This window comes from Dendrobates tinctorius, unplaced genomic scaffold, assembly GCF_039654945.1.
Source record: "Dendrobates tinctorius isolate UK_male_01 unplaced genomic scaffold, ASM3965494v1 ptg000016l, whole genome shotgun sequence".
Taxonomy (NCBI): domain Eukaryota; kingdom Metazoa; phylum Chordata; class Amphibia; order Anura; family Dendrobatidae; genus Dendrobates; species Dendrobates tinctorius.
Window position 1 is genome coordinate 12,906,160 of NW_027361684.1, and position 24,143 is coordinate 12,930,302.

A 24,143-nucleotide genomic window follows, 5' to 3' on the forward strand; every position below is an offset into this window, starting at 1 on the left:
GTCACAAAGGATCTACTCAGATGAGGAGGCATATGAAATTATTGCCTCCGAAACTGATAGTGAGGAGGACCCCCACCTTTCTCTATACCTCCCACTCTTCCTCTTCCAGCGACATAGACTTGCCACCACCAAGATGTCGCAGGACGAGAAATCGTCCGGAGCCCAGGGAGGAAGAGTCGGGTACCTTGGAAGAAGTCCCACAGTCAAGTGTGAGTTTCCCCCAACCTAGTGCTAGTCATGCCCAACCTAGCACTAGTGCTCCCTCCTGGACCCCCGTCCCTGAAAATTTTGCTCCACGGATTCCTGATTTTGTTCCCCAATCAGGAATCCAGTTTGAGACTGCCAACTTTAGAGAAATAGACTTTTTCAAAGTCTTTTTCTCGGAGTCAATCGTCAGTCTCATGGTGGAGCAAACAAACTTGTATGCCCAACAATTTTTAGCGGAACACCCAATTTCTTCATTCTCTACTTGGAGTCCTGTGGACTCTGTAGAAATGATTAAATATTGGGGACTGGTCCTTCACATGGGGATTGTGAAGAAACCAGAAATTCGCCAATACTGGAGTACCGATATTTTATATCAAACTCCAGTATTTGGCATGGTTATGTTTCGCAAACGGTTTGAGGCGATTCATAAATTTCTCCATTTCAGGGACAACACTGAAAGCCTTCCCCGCGATGACCCGAATTTTGATAGACTGTTCAAAATTCGGCCGCTCGTCGAACACTTCAGCAACAAGTTTGCTGAAGTGTACATTCCCGAAAGGGAAATTTGTGTGGATGAATCCCTCGTCCACTACAAAGGGAGGCTTCAGTTCCGTCAGTACCTGCCCAGCAAAAGGGCGAGGTACGGGATAAAACTCTACAAGCTGTGTGAGAGTTCCTCAGGGTACACTCTCAGCTTTAGAGTTTACCAAGGAAAGGACAGTAGGATTCAGCCCCCAGAATGTCCACTTGCTTTGGGGGTGAGTGGGAAAATAGTGTGGGATTTGGTCCACCCAATGCTTGATAAAGGTTACCATCTTCCTACGTTGATAACTTTTATACAAGCATCACACTATTTGAATCCCTCTCTGCCAGAGCTACCGTCGCTTGCGGTACCGTGCGCAGAAACCAGAGGGGTCTCCCTTTGCCACTAATTGAGCAGCCTCTCCGAAAGGGTGAGAGCCGAGCCCAATGTAGCGGCAACATGCTTGTGGTCAAGTTCAAAGACAAAAGAGACGTCTTTGTCTTGACCACAATCCATGGGCCTGGCACCACGGCCACCACCGTTCGAGGTACCCCAGCACCGGTCCACAAACCGGACTGTGTCCTGGCGTACAACCATCACATGGGGGGAGTTGATCTTTCTGATCAAGTCCTCCAGCCCTATAATGCCATGCGGAAGGCGAAGGTGTGGTACAAAAAACTGGCTGTGTACCTCGTACAAATGGCACTGTATAATGCATGCGTGCTATCACGATGTGCAGGCCAGAACCACTCCTTCCTTGAGTTCCAGGAGGTGGTGATAAAGGCCATGATTTTTGGAGAGGAGGACGGAGCGCGCCCCAGCGCCCCTGGAACTCAAGTTTCCCGTATGGTACCAGGGCAACATTTTCCCAGTGAGGGGATAACAAGAAAAAGGTGCCGGGTGTGCTATAAAAGGGGGACAAGAAAAACGACTCGTTTCCAATGTGAAACGTGTCCTGACAAACCTGGACTGTGTTTGAATGAATGCTTCAGAATTCATCACACGTCCATGGACTAAACACATCCAGACATTCCACGACAGAACTCACCCACACTAGGCTGACATACACAACACCACACACACCAACCTGACGTACACTGCACCACACACGCTAACCTGACATACACTACACCACACACACCAACCTGACGTAGTGTGTCAGATTGGTGTGTGTGGTGTAGTGTACATCAGGTTGGTGTGTGTGGCCTAGTGTACATCAGGTTGGTGAGTATGTGTGCTGTACACTACACTACACCACACACACCAACCTGATGTAGTGTGTCAGGTTGGTATGTGTGGTGTAGTGTACATCAGGTTGGTGTGTGTGGCCTAGTGTACATCAGGTTGGTGAGTATGAGTGCTGTACTCTACACCACACACACAAACCAGTCGTACACTACACCACACACACCTGACGTACACTGCACCACACACGCCAACCTGACATACACTACACCACACACACCAACCTGACGTAGTGTTTCAGGTTGGTGTGTGTGGTGTAGTGTACATCAGGTTGGTGTGTGTGGCCTAGTGTACGTCAGGTTGGTTAGTATGTGTGCTGTACACTACACTACACCACACACCAACCTGATGTACACTACACCACACACACCAACCTGATGTAGTGGGTCAGGTTGGTATGTGTGGTGTAGTGTACATCAGGTTGGTGTGTGTGGCCTAGTGTACATCAGGTTGGTGAGTATGAGTGCTGTACTTACACCACACACACCAACCTGTCGTACACTACACCACACACACTAACCTGACGTACACTACACCACACACGCCAACCTGACATACACTATACCACACACACCAACCTGACGTAGTGTGTCAGGTTGGTGTGTGTGGTGTAGTGTACATCAGGTTGGTGTGTGTGGCCTAGTGTACATCAGGTTGGTGAGTATGTGTGCTGTACTCTACACCACACACACCAACCTGTCGTACACTACACCACACACACTAACCTGATGTACACTACACCACACACGCCAACCTGACATACACTACACTTCACACACCAACCTGATGTAGTGTCAGGTTGGTGTGTGTGGTGTAGTGTACATCAGGTTGGTGTGTGTGGCGTAGTGTACGTCAGGTTGGTGAGTATGTGTGCTGTACTCTACACCACACACACCAACCTGTCGTACACTACACCACACACTAACCTGATGTACACTACACCACACACGCCAACCTGACATGCACTACACTTCACACACCAACCTGATGTAGTGTGTCAGGTTGGTGTGTGTGGTGTAGTGTACATCAGGTTGGTGTGTGTGGCGTAGTGTACGTCAGGTTGGTGAGTATGTGTGCTGTACACTACACCACACACCAACCTGACGTACACTACATCACACACACCAACCTGACCTAGTGTCAGGTTGGTGTGTGTGGCATAGTGTACGTCAGGTTGGTGTGTACGTCAGGTTGTTGTCGTGTGTGTGGGTGGTGTATACTACATCACACACCAACCTGACATACACTACATACTTTCCATAAGCGACATGGTGTCCGCTAACGACTGGAGCTAATTTTCCATTCAAAAAGTCAAATGGCGCTCCTTCCCTTCTGAGCCCTGCCGTGCGCCCAACAGTGGTTCCCCCCCACATATGAGGTATCAGTGTACTCAGGAGAAATTTCCCAACAAAGTTTAGGATCTACTTTATCCTGTTACCTATGTAAAAATGAAAAAATTGAGGCTAAAAGAAGATTTTTGTGAAAAAAAAAAAAAAGTACTTTTTCATATTTACGGCTCAATTTGTGAGGCACCTGGGGGTTCGGAGGGCTCACTATGCATCTAGATAAGTTCCTTGGGGGGTCTAGTTTCCAAAATGGGGTCACTTGTGGGGGTGCTCCAATGTTTCAGCACACAGGGACTCTCCAAACGCGACATGGCAACCACTAAATATTGCAGCATATTTTCCATTCAAAAAGTCATATGGCACTCCTACCCTTCTGCGCCCTGCCGTGCGCCCAAACAGTGGTTTATGACCACATATGAGGTATCGGTGTACTCAGGAGAAATTTCCCAACAAATTTTAGGATCCACTTTATCCTGTTGCCCATGTGAAAATGAAAAAATTGAGGCTAAAAGAAAATTTTTGTGAAAAAAAAAAGTACTTTTTCATATTTACGGCTCAATTTGTGAAGCACCTGGGGGTTCGGAGTGCTCACTATGCATCTAGATAAGTTCCTTGGGGGGTCTAGTTTCCAAAATGGGGTCACTTGTGGGGGTGCTCCAATGTTTCGGCACACAGGGACTCTCCAAACGCAACATGGCAACTGCTAAATATTCCAGCATATTTTCCATTCAAAAAGTCAAATGGCGCTGTTTCCCTTCTGAGCCCTGCTGTGCACCCAAACAGTTTATGATCACATATGAGGTATCGGTGTACTCAGGAGAAATTCCCCAACAAATTTCAGGATCCATTTTATCCTGTTACCCATGTGAAAATGAAAATATTGATGATGAAACAAAATTTTTGTTGGAAAAATTAAAATGTCCATTTTTTTTCTTCCATGTTGCTTTAGTTCCTGTGAAGCACCTGGAGGGTTAATAAACTTCTTGAATGTGGTTTTGAGTACCTTGAGGGGTGCAGTTTTTAGAATGGTGTCACTTTTGGGTATTTTCTGCCATATAGATCCCTCAAAATAACTGCAAATGTGAGGTGGTCCCTAAAAAAAAAATGGTTTTGTAAATTTTGTTGTAAAAGTGAGAAATCGCTGGTTAAATTTTAACCCTTATAACTTCCTAACAAAAAAAAATTTTGATTCCAAAATTGTGCTGATATAAAGTAGACATGTGGGAAATGTTATTTATTAACTATTTTGTGTCACATAACTCTCTGGTTTAACAGAATAAAAATTCAAATTTTGAAATTTGTGAAATTTTCAAAATTTTTACTAAATTTCCATTTTTTTCACAAATAAATGCAAAAATTATCGACCTAAATTTACCACTAACATGAAGCCCAATATGTCATGAAAAAACAATCTCAGAAGCGCTAGGATCTGTTGAAGCGTTCCTGAGTTATTACCTCATAAAGGGACACTGGTCAGAAATGCAAAAAATGGCCAGGTCATTAAGGTCAAAATAGGCTGGGTCATGAAGGGGTTACAGAAAGATTTATTAGGGAATTTTTTTTTATTTAGGAAATTTTTAAATATTTTTACACATGATTTTTTTTTTACTTTATTATATTTTTCCAATGTGGGACATTACTGTAAAGTGTCAGATCAGCAATCTGACAGGCACTGCAGGGGGCTTTCTCAGTGCCTGCTCTCAGGCTCATGTTTGATTGCAGTGTGCCGGGGGCGGTCTGTGACTGCCCCTGGCACATAGTGCCGGGTGTCAGCTGTGATAATCAGCTGACACCCAGCTGCGATCAGCGGCGCTCTAAGCCCCCCCCCCCCCCCCCCCCCCCGGACCGGAAGCACAGCTGATCGAGGATGACGTACTATCCTGTCCATGGGAATTAAGTCCCAGGGCACATGGACGGGATAGTACGTCATATGGCAGAAAGGGGTTAAACGATAGCTTTGCTTTTTTTGCTGTATACTTGTGGTCTTTCCTTGTGAAGTCATTTGTAGTTTGAAACGCGTAGAATAAGCCACCATTTTGTTTTATATCCTGGGATATACGTCTCATTAACTGACGGCAAGCGCCGAAACCATCCACAAACCTTTCCTGCCATCCTTTGATAGTATGGAGCCCAAGCAGATTCCCTCCAGCATCACTGATACTTACCGAGGCTGCAATGCTCATCAATCATCTATACTGTGTGCAGATCATTTGTATCGGGAGCCGGATCTCACTGCGCTCGCCCAGACTTATTCCGCTTCCATTTGGCTTTAGTGGTTATTTAAGGTATACGGTCCCATAGTTTCAGTGATGCTGAATGACTGTAATAATTCTTGGTCCCAGATATGAGCGCATAAAAGCTGGTTGTAAAACAAAGAAATGTGTGTCATTTTGCTGCCTTTTAATAGTAAGGAAAATTCAGGGGCAATTGGGAACAGGCATGTTCAGTAATATGACTGAATGTGACCGACAAGAGGGTATTTCCACACCTCATCTATCAAATAAAAGCCCTGTGTCTGTTGTGATAGGTCAATGGCTGACCTTGAGGCCTAGTAAGGATTTCATTAGTATATACTAGAATATACAATATTGGGGGTAGATATATGAAGCCTGGCATGGATCCGCCCGATTTATTAAGCGAGTTCCTTTTAATAAATAAGGTAGGCACTTCGCTATCTGTGCGTGAACCAGAAAATCATACATACGCCACCCATAATAAAATTTGTGCTATAATTTGCTCAACAAAATTCTGTTCACTTTTTAGAAACGTGGTATGAGCATCGGAAAAAGTTGAAGTCTCATATTATTTTATTATTAAATTTGCAACTTTTTTACTCCAGAAATTTGGTGTAGCTGCATAAATAAATCTACCCCAAATTGTCTATCATATTTCACGAGTGGGTCACGTCCACCTGGGAGATCTGGGGTCAGAAAATCACTTCGTATTTTGAATCGAAGATCTTCCATTTAGCCATTGTGTTTGTGTTTCTTATTAAATGGATTTCATTTCCTTTGGTGCTGAAGAGGTTAATGACCTTTCTAGGCTGGTTAGAAATTTGCAGCTCCATCTCACAGCTGTTCCTGACCTGGTCATTTCCTCCTCCTATGAAATCTGGTCAGACCTTCTCTTCCATGCCAGTGAAAGTTTTACTTCCTTGCTCTTTGGAGTCGCTGTGCTGAATTGGAGATTGTTGTTGCTACTGGAGATAGTAATGCTTTGCTCATTGTCCTTGACCTATTTCCATTTGGTTGGTACATGCCTCTCTACCTTTTAGTGAGTGTTTTTGTATGTTTGTTGCTTTCTGTTATCCCTGTCTGTCTTACGTGTTGATACGCTAGCGTTTCTGTCCCAGGCGTCCTCGGAACGGGGAGGGGGGCAGCTTAGGGTATAACAAAATAACAACTGTAAGATTGGTAGCCCAAACCTCCTCACCTTTTAGAGGTGCCTTTGGGAGTAGGGATAGTTGGGGTCCCAGTTCTATAGACAGTTCAAGGCCTCTTTCCCTAATCTAATCACGTAAAGTCACAGCATGACAAATCTAGCAACTTGCACACGCTTCAGAATATTGGGGTCTGATAATTGTGTCCCTAATTGTGTGTGTTCTCTAAGGAGATGGACCTATGAAGAATTCAATCCAGGTACAGCCCCACCATATGGGCAGCATATGTTCTGAACAAGAGGGCTCATTGCCATTACCCCCCCCCCCCCAAAATTGTACTTTTTATTTATACTCTCTTGACATCATGGATTTAAATTATGGTGTTTTCATTGATAAAATTATGTAAAGAGGACCTGTCACCATGTACAGAGTGGCCAGTTAGTTTTTGCTCTCATGTTATTCCCGCTGCTCTTCTGAGTGTTCTGTTTTTTTGTACTTTTAAAATTTGACATTTTTATTTAGAATTTTTTTTTTAAACAAGTGGGTGTGGCTTACACTGTAATTAATCAAAGCAACCTGGATCCACGCCTCCAGAAGATCCTTTGAGCCACGCCCACTTGTCAGCTATAAAAATCGAGTACTAAATAAAATTATCCTTCATTTCTGGATTTTAAAATAACAAAAAATGGCATACACTGAAAGCTACTTTGACCTGGACACAAATGCTGGAGGATGAGGTGAGTGTTTTCTCGCCCTGTCAGAGATTCGTGAAATCAATGCGGTTTTATTTGTCTACTTCGTTTACCAATCCCACGCTGCTTTTCTTCCCACGCTGTTTTTCTTCCCACCCTGACTAGGTTCCCCTCCAGCCTTTGTAGACTCCGTTCCAACCAAATGGACAGTGGTTGGCTGTAGCAGTCTTATGCCATTCCTTCTAGGTGAAGGTGCATAGGGACTAGGGCTATTACCCTAGTGGTCAGCGACTACCTGGTGCACAAAGCTTTATTTCTGTCTTGTGTACAATTGAAATAGTTAATAATAATAATAATAATAATAGTAATAATGATGATGCTTAAATTGTGCGCCCAGATTAATAGTGATGATATAATGACTTTCCTGGGCGTTTCTCACATGTCTTTTACATAGAAAAGTCTTCTAACATTCTGCTAAGTAAAGGGCACCTGTCTTGTGATCAAGAGAGTTGTGGCCCAGTCACTGTTGTTCATGTTCACTCTTTAAATGGATTGTGTTGCTGTCAACCATCAAGCCGGTGATTTATTTCTCACTTGAGTATAAGTTACGGTGCGCGCTCAGACTGAAGGAAGGATGCGCTTCTGTTCACAGACCGTGCCCGTCTCCTTCACATTCTCTCTCCTGTTAGGCAATATGGTTGGATCAGAATTATAGTTGTTGTCATAATTATGAATAAGAGGACAGAGTGGGCCAGTATTAAATGTTGTTTTTTTTTTTGTTTTTTTTTTATAATCAAAGATATGAAACTGGTTTGTTTAGTGGAAATTGCCCAATTTGCTTTTACGATTATCCAAATATGGTTTTACAGTAGATGGTCTCGTCAATGAGCTGGTTGTTTGCCAACATTCTCAGTGTGTCAGACTGTAATTTACTGAATGAAAAACCAACATACTCCATCAATATTTTGACAGGTATCCACCAGGTGTTATTTTGGTTTTCACTATGCTTTCAGCCAGAACCAGTGAAATTGTGACTGCCAATACTGGTTGTTTTATAGGCACCATCATATAAGCTAAATATGATGTTTACTAGTTAGTTATGAACCCGTTCTACGCCCGGGTGGCGGGCATTTTTATTGGTATATGGTCTCCCATCCTGGTAATAATTAAGCTCAACAGAGTATTTAATGCCTGTAGGAGACACATCAGTGAAACTACAAATTCCTCTGTTGATGCATACAGCAGAAGGTAATCCTCTGCCATATGCATCGAGGGAGTCTGCTAACAGAACAATGATTTAAAAACACACAGGCAGCTATATTGATGTATATTGCAGAGCATAAAATTGGGCTGGCAGAATAGTGAATTTTGCATTTAGCTGCATCCCCCACAGATATTTGACATATCGTTAAGCTAATCTAAGCCGCCAACTTAGAGAGGTGGGGCTCATCATTAAACACTCAGGAGTGGAGGGGGGAGGGTTCTGCAGCACTGAGAAGAAGCAGGGGGCTGCTGGTAAATGTGGCTTTAGCAGTGTAATGATAAAACCGCCCATGCAGCTATGTAAAGCTAGATGAAAAAAGACACGTACCAGAAAGAAATATTATGTTGGGCTTAGCCTATTTATTAATAATAAGTGTACATTTACTGTGCTTTGTGAAAAATAATTTGTGGACTAAGCCATTGACATGGGGGTGCTCTGTGGATGTATTTTTTTTATTCGGTATTACCACATCTTTCTAAGGACTGATTTATTACCCCCATTTTATTCTATCTTTTTTTTTTTTTTTTTACTAGAGTTGGGTTGTAAGCCTCAGGCTACATTTTATGAGTCTGTTAGCCACTGCTTCTTTATCCATAGGATTTTTACACATTTGTTGATTATATATTAAACCCATACAGAATATACTGTATAGCCTGACTACTTTACTTAACCTCAACATGTAAACCCACAATAGAACCAGTAATTGTATTTCATTCCATTGGGCTGCCTGCTTTTATTTCACCTGCAGTGCTTTTATAAGAAAAAAAAAAAAACAAACCTCTCCACGTTGTGAGTGGGTAATGACCACCAGGTAATGACACCGCCACTTGAGCAGTTTAGAGGCTGAAGACTGTAAACCTGTGTGGTGTGATGAATGCGCGAGGACACACATGAGAATGCATTGCCCTCTATCTGTAGTGGTTAATCAGAGCTCGCTGGGCACGTATAAATCACTTTATAGCTCTGTATGTGAGCGGGCGCGGAGGATTCCCTGCTCTAGAGCTCATCACGGAGAGATTCATGATGGTAGGGTTCTTCTGCAGTGCATAGGGTAACATTACTCTGCTGCACTCGCTAAAAGTTATTTATGTTCTTATGTTCATAGCCGTGCTTCCAATCTTTTATATGTGCGGTTTAAATACTGGATGAGGCTTTTACTAGCTGGCACAGAAAGTGTACTTTGTGTAAAGCGCCATCCATTTGCCCAGTTTATTATAGATATACAAAACTCTGACTTGTCTCTTTTTTTTTTTTAACTTTTTTAATTTATTTATTTTTTTTCCTACGTTCGCTTGTTGCTATTAATATTGTAGCTGATAGCAGGCGTAAGTGAATATGCCGAAGCTAATTCTTATTATTCTTCCCGAAATGAGCTGCTGAAATCCTCCGTGGCTGCGTGCCAGCTTGAGAACGTTTCACACGCGACATTATCCTTTTTCTGTAATTTTGCCTGTAATTCTGGACCGTTGTGTTTTCTTTCTTGCTTTGGCAGAGCCTTGAAATCCAGCCAGCATTCCCTGTGCTCCATTATGATCGTGGACACCCCAGGCTTTCAGAACCCAGATCTGGTAAAACAGGGACGTGGTGCTACTTTTGAGGAGCTTTGTCACAACTATGCACAGGAGAGATTACAAGCCCTGTTCCATGAGAAGACTTTTGCGCAGGAACTTGAGAGATACAAAGAGGTATTGGCGTCGCATGTGTGGAACCCACTGAACCCAAGTCACAATTTAGGCTCATCCCATACTGGATGCTATATATCAAACTAAAGGTCATCCTAGTGCATGTGAATGAAGAATTCTCGAATTTGCATGGGGCTGATTCTATGAAATTCATATGTAATTTATTTTATTCTCCTATGACACCCTTTGTGAAAATTGTATTTGACCTTCATGTAAAGTCACACATTTTTTAGTTTGTCAGATGGGTGAGACTTATCCGACAGGTAGTCCCAGCCTCACAACACAATATGACAGTGACACGTTGTAAAAGTACATTAGATTTATTGCTCATTTTACATAGTGCTACATTCTTTCTTTCTTTTCTATCATGAATGGTAAATTGCAAAGAAAAACCCACATTGGGGCAGATTTACTATTTAGAATGTGCCAAAATTCTGGTGCATGTGCCGTGCCCTACATTCTTAAGGGGAATCAGTCTGTCAGCAGGACGAACCCTTCTAAGCCGTCTATTTGGACCTGTAGGTCATAGAAAGCTGAATAGAATGATACCTTGATATCTGGAATGTGAAGTCTTATTCCAGAGAATTTCATGTTTTTCTTATATATAAATGAGCTGTTCAGGGCTATGGGCCGGACATGGATGTCCCCGAGAATCTGCCTCCAGAGATGAACTTTAATAAAAGGATTGTGATGTGTAATGGCTGCTTTCTGCTCCCCTTATCTCACTGATATATGGTTATAACTAACACATCTGCAGTTTCCTCTCAGCTTCTGTCTCACACGCAGACTTGGTTGAAATATAGCAGAGCTGTGAGAGCTGCAGCAAGTGTGTTTGTAAGTAGACAAAGTTCAGTTCTTCTGTTCTGTGTTAGTTACATGTCTCACACTGGTAACGCCCCTTTTCATATAAATTAAGCTCTGGAGGCAGATTCTCAGGGAGATCTGTGTCCGACCCTGAACATCAAATCTAAATATAAGAAAAACATGAATTTCTCCGGAATAAGACATCAGATATCGAGGTATCACTTTGTCCATCTTCCTATGACCTGCATGTCCATATAGACTCCTTAAGAGAGTTGATTCAACTGACAGATTCCCTTTTAAAGGGTTGTCCACTATTTGGACAAAGCCTTTTTAATGCTGTAGTGCCCCTTGTAAAATAAAAATACCTTATACTCCTCTTCCACACCCACGATGTGGGCGCCAGGCTTCTGGTGCTCATGTGACATTGTTATGCCATGTGAACACTACAACAAATCAGAGGCCGTTAATCTGTTTCTTTGCTTTGGTGAAACTCTGATTTAAGAGAAAAGTGTGAGCAAAGCCGTCAGTCAGTGGCCGTGTATTGACTACAGTGATCACATAGCATAACAATGTTACGTGAGCCCCAGGTGGCCCGGTGCTGACATTGCAGAAATGGCCCCTGTGCAGGAGCTGAGTATAAGGCGCTTTACTTTACTCGTGGGACTACAGCATTTAGGAAGGGGTTGTCCAGATAATGGACAACTCCTTTTTAGCTTTCTTTTTTTTTTGCCTTCATCCAACAAGAAGTGTGGCTCAACAGGATAAGATAGGTGTTGCCTAATATATGCCAAATTAACAAAAAAAAACTTGTTTAAAGAAAGCCTACCAGAATGGGAGGTGTAAAGTTGAACTAAAGATGTGCCAAATTTATGAAGCATGAGCCAGTGATAAAGTTGGTGCATCTAGTCTAATATTTAGCTAATTTTAAGACTGTTTTATAAAATCTGTATCAATGGGTTACAGGTATTGGCTCCTAGGTCACTTACTTGTATCTCTAATGTATCTACTACTTTTTAGCAAGGATATTTGGCTTTCCCAAGTCTTGCAAATCATTGCTTTAACCGATACTTTTCATATGTATGCCATCTGAGGTCTGGCTGCAATTAAAGGGGGTTTTCCAATATCGCAAGTTATTCTGTACCCTTAGGATAGGGGACAGCATGTTAATTTTTTTTTTTTTTTGAGGGGGGGTGTCTAACCACTGAGAGCGAGGCTCTGTAACAGGAGGATGTGCCCTGTAGAGCCCTGTCTTGAATAAAGGGAAGTGCACATTCTCGGCATTCATTGTCTAAAGATCTACCAGAGAAATCGGAGTACAGCACTTGGCTATTTGTGGCAGTCCCATAGACAATGAACATAGAGGAGGTCAAGCACGTTCCTCTCTGCTCCATCAAGACAGAACTGCAAAGGCCTGCTCTCGGAATCGCTGAGCCATACTATGGATAGGGGCTAACTTGTAATTTTGGGAAAACCCCTTTTAATTTTGGAAGTTGATGAGAGATTTGAGTGAAGCTTGAATTTTTTTTTTGGATGAGATTAAAAAAAAAAAAAGTGGTCCTACTTGAAAAACTGCCACTGATGCCTATGGGAGGATTCTGGATTTGCAGCTCAGTGGCATCTTAGAGAATGGAGCTGTGCATCATAACTACATACAGACTATGGATCGCAGTGGCAATGTTTTTTGGACAGCCGTGGTTTCTTTTCTTTTTTTTTTTTTTTACATTCTCCTACAACTAGTGTTTAGCATTTTAACTGTAGCTCCCCTGTGTACAGTGCATAACATCCAGTTCCTCCTTTCTCATATTTCTAAGTTTTTTGTTTTTTTTTCCTTGCATTTCACTTTCAATGATTCCTCATTAGTTTAGCCATTAATGATGATCTTATGTAGTCATCGTTTCTTATTCTGTCTGATAGATGTGCTGCAATAGCTGAACCTTAAATTAAACCTAATTGGTTGAGTGATCCGGTGTAAGGGGTTCCTGCAGCAGTTATTAACTGCCTTCCAAACTCTCTTGTTATAATTGCCTCCGCATTGCTCCTAGATTGACTCGGCGCCTCTGCCGATGCATTATTCAGAAGAATCACCTTAATGTTATTGCTTTTAGCAAGTTGGATCTTAGCTTGCTGTATTGCCATTATTTATTATGTTTCATTTTATTATATTATAACTTTACTATTCTTACTCCTCTTGGTCCTTTTATATGTGCCATTAGGATCACATATTATATACAAATTGTTAATTTCCTTGGGAGCATTGTCAGATTGGATGCGTGTTGGATCTGACATTTTGGAGTTGATGTGTGAGGCTTTATAGCACGTATGGGAGCGCAGCGATACCCAATGCACCCTTATGTAATTCTCACATCTAATTAGCTCACTGATCTCTAATGATGTCATAACTTCAATCTTAGTCTCATGTATACTAATCATTCATCTGTCCCCTCTAGGAGAATATAGAGCTTGCTTTAGATGAGATTGAGTCCAGTACATCTGGCTCAGTAGCTGCTGTAGACCAAGCTTCGCATCAAACACTGGTAAGCAAGGCAAGGGATGCCGTAAGTCATAAGGCAATGTCAGAGCCATCATTCATGATCTGCAGTGTTACATATACATCATTGTCCTGTAAGAAGTGTTAGTGTCAAAAGACAAAGTCATTGCATAGTCTGTGTTTCATACAAATGTATTGAAAGAGGAGTCGGTACAGAGGGTAAGTGGCTTTTTATTGTCCGTGCCAGGAAGAAGTTCTTTTATAACTTGTTGTGAATTTGTAATATGTGTGTTTATATAGATTATTATATAGATTATATGGGGTTTATATAGATTATTATGGGGTTTCTGCTTTCAAAATGATTGGCTGCAGAGGTGATGGGTGCTGTAGTCGCGTCGTCACCGCTGCAGCCTATAGACAATCACCGGAGCAGGGTAAGGCAAGTTCCAGCTCCATTTATTAATGCTAGCCTATGGAAAAAAGCAACTTTAAAATCTTAAAAATTCCTTTAACCAGTTACATAAAACCATTACACTGCCCTCTGAGGGCAGCAAAAAGTAGAGTAAAATGGGTCGCTTACTAGATCTATTGTAGTAGTTGCCAAATATTGTCGTTTATGGTGCCAGATTTATGCGGCCCATGCTCATGACAGCTTAAAGTAGTGATACTCTCCTCAAGGTTGGGGAACTTATTTTTCTCTTCCAGCAACGTTTTTCTTTAAAATCACCTTTTATCTGTTGCAGCAAGAAGTGCGCTGATATGTAGTCATTTTTTACAAGCTGTCTTGCTGATGTAAACTCAAAGCAACAATAGGGCATTCAATAGTCACCTTGCTTTGCTAATATTTCTCCTTGTGGAGAGTGGCATGCCAAGCTTGGAATTCCAATGTGTGGAGGCTATTAAGCTATGCAATGGTCCTCTGGGAAATTAAGTATGCAAATTGCCTCTTAAGAGATAAGGACTAGAACTCAAGTGGATCCTGGCCAGACACCGCTAAACCCAGCCAAAAAAGATGTCACACTTTGCACTGATGAGGGGCAGCACTCCGACACACTGTGTCTGCAAATTGGGATTCTGGTTTAGCTTTTATCCTAAGCCATGTGAAAAGGGTCGATATTGACTTTTAGGATTTCTACTTTCAATATATGACGCTAGAGTTCTAGTCCTCTTCTTCTCTGATGAGGCAGTTTTCATAGTCTATACAGCACTTGCTCCAAGGAGAGAACCCAAGGCTACTTCCCATGGAACGTATCTACTGTGGACCTGCGGCAGCAGTGCTCTTATTGATACCCGCAGCGATATTTACCACTGCAGATTTTGCGAAAGAGGTGCGGGGAAGCAAAATATTTCACCTTAGCATGGCAAAGGGTGACTCTCGCAACTATATCCGCAGCAACAGTTGACATACTGTGGATCTTAAACCTGTGGCTTTTGTCAATTTGCGAAGCAGATAATTACATGTGCATGAGGTTTCCTAAAATGTCATGAGCTGTGCTGGCACTGTACAGAAAATCCAAAATAGCCAAGTATCCCCAAAATAAACGGTAGGCTGGGACAATTCATTGCAACCGATACCCAACCAATGAATGTTTCCTGACATTTGAAATCATCACTCGTGGTGTTTTTTTTTTTTTTTTTTGTTTGTTCCCTGCCGATGATGATCACTTGCCACATCATCAACCGAAAAAACTCCAAGACAAATGATTTGCTCTAAGAGGGTGTATTTCCCATAACCAAAAGTCTATATATCTGACTAAAGATTGTTTGTCTTCCCATTTTTGTCAATTGTGTGGGTCACAGAGATCATACACTTTTTTCCTTTTATAATCTAGTAAGTACTAGGTAATATCCTTACTATTGTTGAGAACACTACATGTTGATTGTGTCAAAGAAAATCTTTTTTTTTTTTGGTTTTTTTCTTTACTATGTAATCTTAGAGCACCGTGTTGTAGGAGTCTGAGTCCAACTAGGTCACATGACGTGTTTCAATACAATCAGTATTTTATCAGCAGAAGATTATCGCTGCAGGACTAGGTGTCACTTGCCTCCTGGTCCAACCATGCCCCATCACTGTTTGGCAGCTTTCTGATAATATACAGTGTAAATAGAATTCTGCCAGTCGGTGGTGTGGGCGGAGTTATACAGGGCTCAGCATTCTGAGCTCTGTGAGCTCTGCTAGATCTGCAGCAGAGAAAACTGTGATTGTATCCCAACTGCTGCACCCAGTAAACTGACACTTGGCTGAAATCAAGGTATCTGCTCCTAAATTGTGCTGCTGTTGGATTACATAGCAAAAACTTGCTGACATATTCCATTTACAACATGTCAAAGGGGGTTTGATTGGTTCAGATTTTCAACATTTGAATATAAAAAGGAAGATATTCATACAACATAACATTTTTACAGCATTAAACTGTAGAAGTCCTCATTTTTCAGCTGAAAGTAATATAAATATATATATTTTTTCTTTTTAACAAACCTCGGTTTTATGCCTGCATTTCCATATTCCTTTACGATTCCTGTGCATCATTATAAATAGAAGCCATACTTTCAACTGTATAGCTGATGACAATCAGAGTGGAGTAATATACACTTCTGCCACTTTCTAAGCATTATCCCGTCAAATGCTTTTTGATCCAATCAAACGCGGCTTTTAAATTTATTAGGCATAAAGTGGCAGTGAGTGGGTTTTTTTCTGACTTGGAGAGATGCTCTAGAGAATGATTTTTTTTTTTTTTTCTCATCCCCTTTTTATTTCTTCCTTCCTTTGACTGCTTTGCTTAACTTAAGATCCACATTAATAGGAAAAGTAACAGAAATACTTGCAAAGTTTAATAGAATGTGACAGCAGCCGCATGACTCATAAAAACGTTGACAATAAATGTCTGTGGCTGAAGCTCTTACGAAGCCGCATTTCAAAGCAGTTCATAAATACCCATATGCTCAGATCTGGCAGGTTCTGCAGCCAAGGTAGAGGCAGGGAGCAGTAAAGCTTTTTCACCCAGGAGAGCCTGTTGTGGCTTCATAAATGATTCATCTCCTCCGTTATATTTAATTTATATGGTATTTATTCCATCAGGCCTCTAAATAAAGAGGCGTCTGAACCCTTGTTAAAGCAAAAAACAATAGCGATGGAAAGAGCGAGTTTGTTTTAAATGCACCTTCGCAAGGACACCGGAAGACAAGCTCTCCGAAATGCCGGTTCTCGGGGGAGATTAGCTGGGTCAGGTAAACTTCTTTCATTCTCAGGCAGCCTGCAGATAAATCTTCTAATGAGAGGAGAGTGTTAGGAAAGCTTCCAAATATGGCATCTTTCTTCAAGGGGAAACACTTTATTTCTTCATTGCTCAGAAGAGTATCGGTGACCTGCTCTGAACAGATCTGGAAGATGCGGAGGTTTCCTGTAGATTGCCTGCACAACAGCCTCGGTGAACATATTGGGTCATTTAAAGATCAAAGACAAACTTGCCGTAATATATTTATTTTGTTAAACGTGTTCAAGTATGTGCTGCTAGGACTGCCATCTTCATGTGTAATGTAGCCTTAAAAATATATATGAAAGACTTATCATTGAGCCTTTTAGAAAAAATGTCGATTTCCAACAACCCAATGGCGAAATTCTAATAAAAATATTCAAATTTGCCCAGAGTGCAAAATTCCTAGAGGTGAAAAAAATTTGAACAAAAGGAAAATTAGCAGTAGCATCATTAGCACTAGTGATGAACGAGTATACTCGTTGCTCGGGTGGTCTCCGAGTATTTTGTCGTGCTCGTAGATTTAGATTTCGTCTTCTCAGCTGCATGATTTGCGACTTGTAGACAGGCTGAATACATGTGGGAATTCCCTAACAAACAGGCATTCCACATATGTATTCAAGCTGTCTAGCAGTCGCAAATCATGCAGCTGAGACGATGACATCTAAATCTCCGAGCACGCCAAAATACTCGTAGACCACCCGAGCAATGAGTATACTCGCTCATCCCTAATTAGCACCCAAGATCTGTTTTGGCTTCCTAACCCAAAACTGTTAAGGCTGACGGAGCGCACCAAATTATAAATAATAGTAGGTGCGTTCACAGCCCGGGGTCCACCATGCAGAGGTGGTACACTGCTGCTAGGTAATGGCGGAAGAATAGAGCGGCGTGAAAACAGTCACACGTGGGTTACATCACCCAGTGTGAACAGGAGCAAACTCTGTTGACTCACAGAGCTGCACAGCCGCTGAACGCAAATACCGGACCCTGTTTAGCTCACAGAGCCCGGCCAAAAAGCGCACAGAAAGCGGCCACAGAACTCTACCCCAAGGACACTGGGTTAGAGTTCCTCTAGGCCCTCCTCGCTCACGGCGTCGCAGCCGCGAACGCCGCTATAGACGCTGGCTACGGAGGGTGGAGCACGTGCACTGTGGCGTGCCGAGTTACTGATGGGGACTAATGCCTGACTCCGACTCTGCCCTACCTAAGCCTGGGCGCTAGCAGGCTAAGCTGCACAACACATGTGTACCAAGGGTAGGGGTTTCATAATGAGTCAGTCACCAGAGACATTCATACGTGCATACATCACTCACTCCTCATAGTCTGAAAATACAGTGTATCCTAATGCATGGCCGAGCGGCCATGCGAACCTTTTATAGCCGCGAGCGTCCGGGACCTTCCTGTCTTCTCAGATGGGCCAATCCGAACAGGAGCAGGACCTGAGCATGTGACCGTCGATCTCCAATGGGAGACCACTCCACGGGTGTGACGAACATCAGCTTACGCTGAGTCGTTCTTCTTTGAAAGAGTGGACCCTCTGGGCCGTGGTACCCACCCACCTAGGGCGAGCTGACCTAGTGAGGAACCACCCCCTATACAGGGAGTATCAGGGGCAAGACCATGGGGGTGAGCCACCACGGCTGCTGGACCAGACGGCCGGCTCAGGAAGCAAGACGAGACAAGGCATTAGTTCAAGTAAACTTAATTCAGGAACACTTCAGGGTACAACAGGTGCAAAGGTGAACATACAAAGAACGCAAAGCAAGATGCGTGCAAGGGCAAGCCGAGGTCCAAGGCATGAGGAACTCTTCAAGGTAAAACAGGTGCGAAACGTGAACACACAGAATCCATATAACAAGGTGTGCATGCCAGGGCACCCCAAAGTCCAAGGCAGGGTGCGAGGAATCAGACTCCGGAAGACTGGCAAGGGCTGACAGGGTCCAGGCATCAGAGTGTAGACATCTGGCTACAGACCTCCGGCAGTAGTCAGCTGGCTTCAGGAATCCGGCAGACAAGCTAGGAGACAAAACAGGGTGCGTGCAAGGAGACACGCCAGGATCAGATTCACAGAACGGAGACCTGCGCATGCCGAGGGGCATGCCAGGGACGGGTACAAGGACGGAGGCCTGCGCGGGCACGCCAGGGAGGAGCACAAGGACGGTGGCTTGCGCGTGCGAGGGCACGCCAGGGACGGGTTCAATGGCATCGGAATCCGGGGTGCTGGCATCGACCGACAGGGTCCAGGAATCAGGCTACGGACATCAGGCCGCAGTCATCTAGGTCCGGACCTCTGGCAGCGGTCGGCAGGTTACGGAATCCGGCAGGCAAACTAGGGTTCAGAGCAAAAGAGGCAAAAGGCTTTGTGCAAGAGTAGCACGAAAAGGCACAGCACGAGAACCAGCGTGCATGCAAGGGAGCACGGAGACCACAGCAGGGAGCACCGGCATGTGGTACCGATGATGGCATAAGCAAGCGGGCACGACTAGAGGCGGCACCGCTGCGGCCACGCAGCCGGAAACCACTATAGCACTGGACGGGGGCACGGTTGAGGCACACAGGCGAGCACGGCTGAGGCACACCAGGCAGGCACAGGCGACCAGGCACGTGCACGGAGGCACGGAGCCACAAGGCCAGGCTACGTAAAGATACAGGACAGAGACGCGTGCAGACAGCACAGCAAAGCCTAGTACGAAAAGTGCAAGAGTGCACGAAGTATCAGAGACAAGGCATAGAGTAGTAGACAGGACCCTGCGCATGCAAAGGACATGCCAGGGGCAAAGTACAAGGCGAGGCCTGCGCGTACCGAGGGGCACGCCAGGGACAGAGCACAGAACGGAGGCCTGCACGTGTAGACAGACACGTCAGGGACAGAGTCTAGCAGCGGAGCATAGGTCGAAGCCCAGAGCAGGGCCAAGGGACAACCTTGGGACTAGACAAGGTACAGAGCGGAGGCCTGCACGTGTAGACAGACACGTCAGGGACAGAGTCTAGCAGCGGAGCGTAGGCAGAAGCCCAGAGCCGGGCCAAGGGAGAACCTTGGGACTAGACAGGGTACAGAGCGGAGCCTGCACGTATAGGAGACACGCCAGGGACAGGGTATAGAACGGACATAACAAGAAGACATAGCGAGGACAAATAGAGCACGGAGGTCAACACGAGACAAAGTACAAGGCAAGAGATGGAATACGAGCACGGAGCGTGTGCAGAGACTCACGGCAGAGCAGAGTGCATGGGCACAGAATAGAGGGAGCAACCCAGCAGACCAAGCAGCCATGCAGGGAAGCAACACAATACTCAGGCCCTGAGCATAGGAAGGGGCGGTCTGATATAGGGCATAGCACCACCACTTCCGGGTCAGGACCAGGGAAGAGCTTCCAGTTCAGATCCTCTAGGATCACAGAGCGCAGTCACATGATCAGGATTCCAGACATGCAGGGATGATTGCAGAACCGGACAGTGCAGGATCCTAGGAAAGGTCACATGATCAGGGTTTCAGACATGCAGAGACGAATGCAGAACCAGCCTATGCTAGAACATAGGAAGGACACATGATCAGGGATTCTAGACATGACGAGATGATCACAGAAGGCAGAGCAGAAACGCAGGCATCCTGCAGCTGAACAGACAAGAGGTGAGTGTGCACATTACTCTAGGAAACATGCAGGATAGCAGACACGAGATGCTCATGCACACCGCTCCAGGGGTTCTTGAGGCAAAACAGACATGGTGGACATGACAGGCATGGCGAGCATGACAACGAGCATGCTCAGTGGCCCCACATGAGGACTTAGTCCCTGGAGAATCTCGCTGCTGAGCAGCCTGCACTGCCATAGTTGTGCCAGAGGTGGCTGCAGCAAGCAAACCCACGGAGGTGGTCTGGGCAGAGTGCCGGGACCGACGAGTTTGCTGAGCAACCTCCTCTGCGGCTGTGTAGGAATGGGAGACTGCCGGGAGCAGAGCTTGGGATTCCCGCTGTTCAGCAACAGGAACCCGACGCCTAACAAAAACTCTATGTCCTGTAGCACATTCGTGTCCGGGCACAGGCGGCACAGTAACGTGACTTCAGTGTGTGGACTGTGCCAGCCTGCTCTGTGTGTGAAGAAGAGGACCCAGTATCGCAAGTTAGGAGAGTATAATTTTAATTTTTATTTTTTCGTGGAAGGTGGCAAAATTTTATATTGGAACAACACAAAAGAACAGAGAAAAAAAAGGCAAATGGGTCATGATGCAATGATTGTGTCACCTGCCCTTTTTATCTAGTTTCAGGTGTGGTTTTCATACTGCCAACATCTGTTACTTGCCTCAAGTGAGTTTGAATGAGCATCACATGTTTGAAACAAAGTTGTTTACCCACAATTTTGGTAAGTTGCCAGCAATTTTATCCAGCCCATTTTTTGGAGTCTTGTGTGAAATTATGTCCAATTTTTCCTTTTTCCTTCTGTTTTGCATTGTTGCAATACACACAAAGGAAATAAACAGGTGTATAACAAAACATACATAATTGCAATAATTATCTGGGAGAAATACTTCATTTTCTGAAACAATTTAAAGGGTGCCAACACTTTCGCCATAAAGGCCCTTTTACATTTAGCGATGCACCAGCGATCCAACCAGCGATACGACCCGGTCAGGATCGCTGGTGCATCGCTAAATGATCGCTAGTGAGCTTTCACACAGAAAGATCTCACAGCGATGCAGCAGCGACGCAGCGCACGATACTTACCATTCACACACAGCGATCCTGCGTCCTCCCACCCGCGTCCACGCGTCGCTGGACGTCACAGCAGGAAGCCCAGCAGGAAGCAGACGACGAGAAATGGAGCCGGACATTCTCGCGCGATCAGCGATGGACAGCGGGGGAGCCGGTCGCTGGTAAGTATCACACATAGCGATATCACTAGCAATATCGCTATAACGTCACAAAACCAGTGACGTTTTAGCGATATTGCTAGCGATATCGCTTAGTGTAAAACCCCCTTAACTGTAGGTGTGGCCAAACAGATGATTTAAGTCATTCAAAATGGCCAAATTCAACCAAAATCAACAATCATCAGGTGGGTTTGTGAAAGGAGCAATAACTCAACCAATGCCCGACTAATAAACGTTTGTTGGCATTCAAAATCATCAGTCGTGTTGCAATATTTTTTTTTCAACCATGTATTTAAAAAGGTAGCTTTCTGAAAAAACATGTGGAATTAATAGTAGGGGTTCCCACCTCTGTCAGCCAGAGTTGACATCCTAGTTCTAGCTGTTCATTACATGAAAGAACGTTTTTCCGAATGGCTGCCATCTAACATTAGTTTCCCCATAGTGGTGTGCAAAAAATAGGACATATACAGCTTTTACCGTAAAAGTGGCGTTCATTGTCGCAATGTTCTGATGCATCGTCTGTGTAGGTTTGTATATTGGCCACACAGTGTCTTTGTGCACCTGCACATTAATTTAATACTAAAGGTGTGCAGGTTTTATTTTATTTTTTTTAGTGGTACTTTAGTCCCTGTTATAGTGGAAATTTGGCCTCCTAACTGCTTAGCAGGTCTGTCTGGGTCTCCTATCCTCTTGTTATTATGCTTTTCTTAAAGATTTCTACTACTTTTTCATTGATGACATATTTTTAGGATTGCAAAACACCATCACATGTTTCTCAGCGCAAGCAATGACTAGCCAGGTCTTTCCCCGGGAAGGAACAACCACGGGAAGGGCAGTCTCCAATGAAGGAAACCACCTATGCCAAAACATGGTATCCATCCACAGACAGCTGTTTCGGGGTATTGCCCCTCATCAGTGTGGAGTAGGAAACTGGCCAGTAGGAGCAATGCGTAGTAAAAGACTGTGACCTGGCTAGTCATTGCTTGCGTTGAGAAACATGTGATGGTGTCTCTGCGGCTTGTGTTTTGCATATTTTTACATATTTCCCATAAGGGATGGGGGCATTGCTCTAGAATCACTGCATTGAGAAACATGTGATGGTGTCTCCGCAGTGTTGGATGTTGATCTCCATGAGTTCATTCATCCTCATTTTTCACATATTTTTAGGATAGGTCATCAATGCCATCGGCTGGGGTCCGACACCTAGCATCCCCACCGATCAATTGTTCGTGTCAGCGACCAGAACTGCTCTGTATTAGGCGGATGTGTAGTACCCTGCCACCACCAGTATCAGAAGACCCAACACCTCCGCAATGGAGCAATTCTAGCCAACAGCCGCCACCCTTGACGTTGAGAACGGCTCATCGGCAGGGGTGTCGGGACTCCGACCAATCGGACATAGATAACCTATCCTTATGGATAGATCGTCAATGAAAAAATGGTGGACAGCCTCTTTAGTAATGCTCCTGTTCCCTTACTCTTCTGTGCAGCGACGTTTTAGAACGTCTCTGCAGTGTACAGCGCAGACTGCCTGACTCTTCATCATCCATGGGCTGTCTGGGTGTAGTTTTAAACTGCTGTCTCAACTTCTTAAATGGGTAAAATTGCAGTTCTAAATGTAAACAGTTTATCAGTTTACTGCATATTAAAATCTCAAGAATGGAGGATTTTTATTTCTACAATTTGCGGCTTGTTTTTCCCTAAGTTCCCAACTACAGCTGTAGTCTATCAGAGCTGGCCTTTTTCTTAGGCAAAGTGCACAAGCATACAAGCTCTTTCCAATCCAGCTTGCAAACACTTCTCTGAAGCTTTAGTCCCCCCATGCTCCTCCGATGCTGCAGAGAGGCAAAGCTGCCTCTTCCAGCAGCATGGGAGGACACCGAACCAGTGAGTGGCGCAAAAAATCCAAGCTGTCAATCATCGCGCCACATCCACACTCCCAGAAAGCCAGGAGGCAAAGCAGTCATGCTCTCCTGAAGAAACCGGAAAAGAAGAATCCTTTATCACTAAAACAGTTATGCAACTTGATACTTTGTCATTTGTCTTTTATTATCCATTTTCAAGATTTCGGTTTTGGATTTAACCCTTTCCCATCCGGGCTATTATTGTACATAACTGCACGGTGGTGTTTTTTTTTTTTTTTTCTTCATGTAACACTGTGGCCTCTTGAGTTGCTTTGCTCTGACAATGTGGCCCTTGGACCCCAAATTATGTTTTGGGTCCAAGTTTCTGATGTACTATGACAACTCAGGTACAGGAGCTATGACATCTGCAACAGAGAGACGTAAATGTGACCGCCTACAGCAACTAGGAGATCTGTTTAAGGCTAATTGTAGCTTTATGTGGAAGGCAACAATTTCTCCAAGTGCGCCTTCAGACTTCCGTATATG

General features: G+C 44.0%; 1 protein-coding gene across 4 annotated transcripts in view; it reads left to right on the plus strand.

Moving 5' to 3' along the window:
- The window catches only part of MYO18A (myosin XVIIIA), a 410,894-nt gene that overhangs the window by 211,142 nt on the left and 175,609 nt on the right, over window positions 1-24,143 (plus strand). For all 4 annotated transcript variants that reach the window (XM_073565477.1, XM_073565478.1, XM_073565479.1 and 1 more), the window contains 2 exons: window positions 10,149-10,341; window positions 13,590-13,676. In XM_073565477.1, coding sequence (XP_073421578.1) covers window positions 10,149-10,341; window positions 13,590-13,676 — 280 coding nt within the window. The remainder of the gene's footprint in view (window positions 1-10,148; window positions 10,342-13,589; window positions 13,677-24,143) is intronic.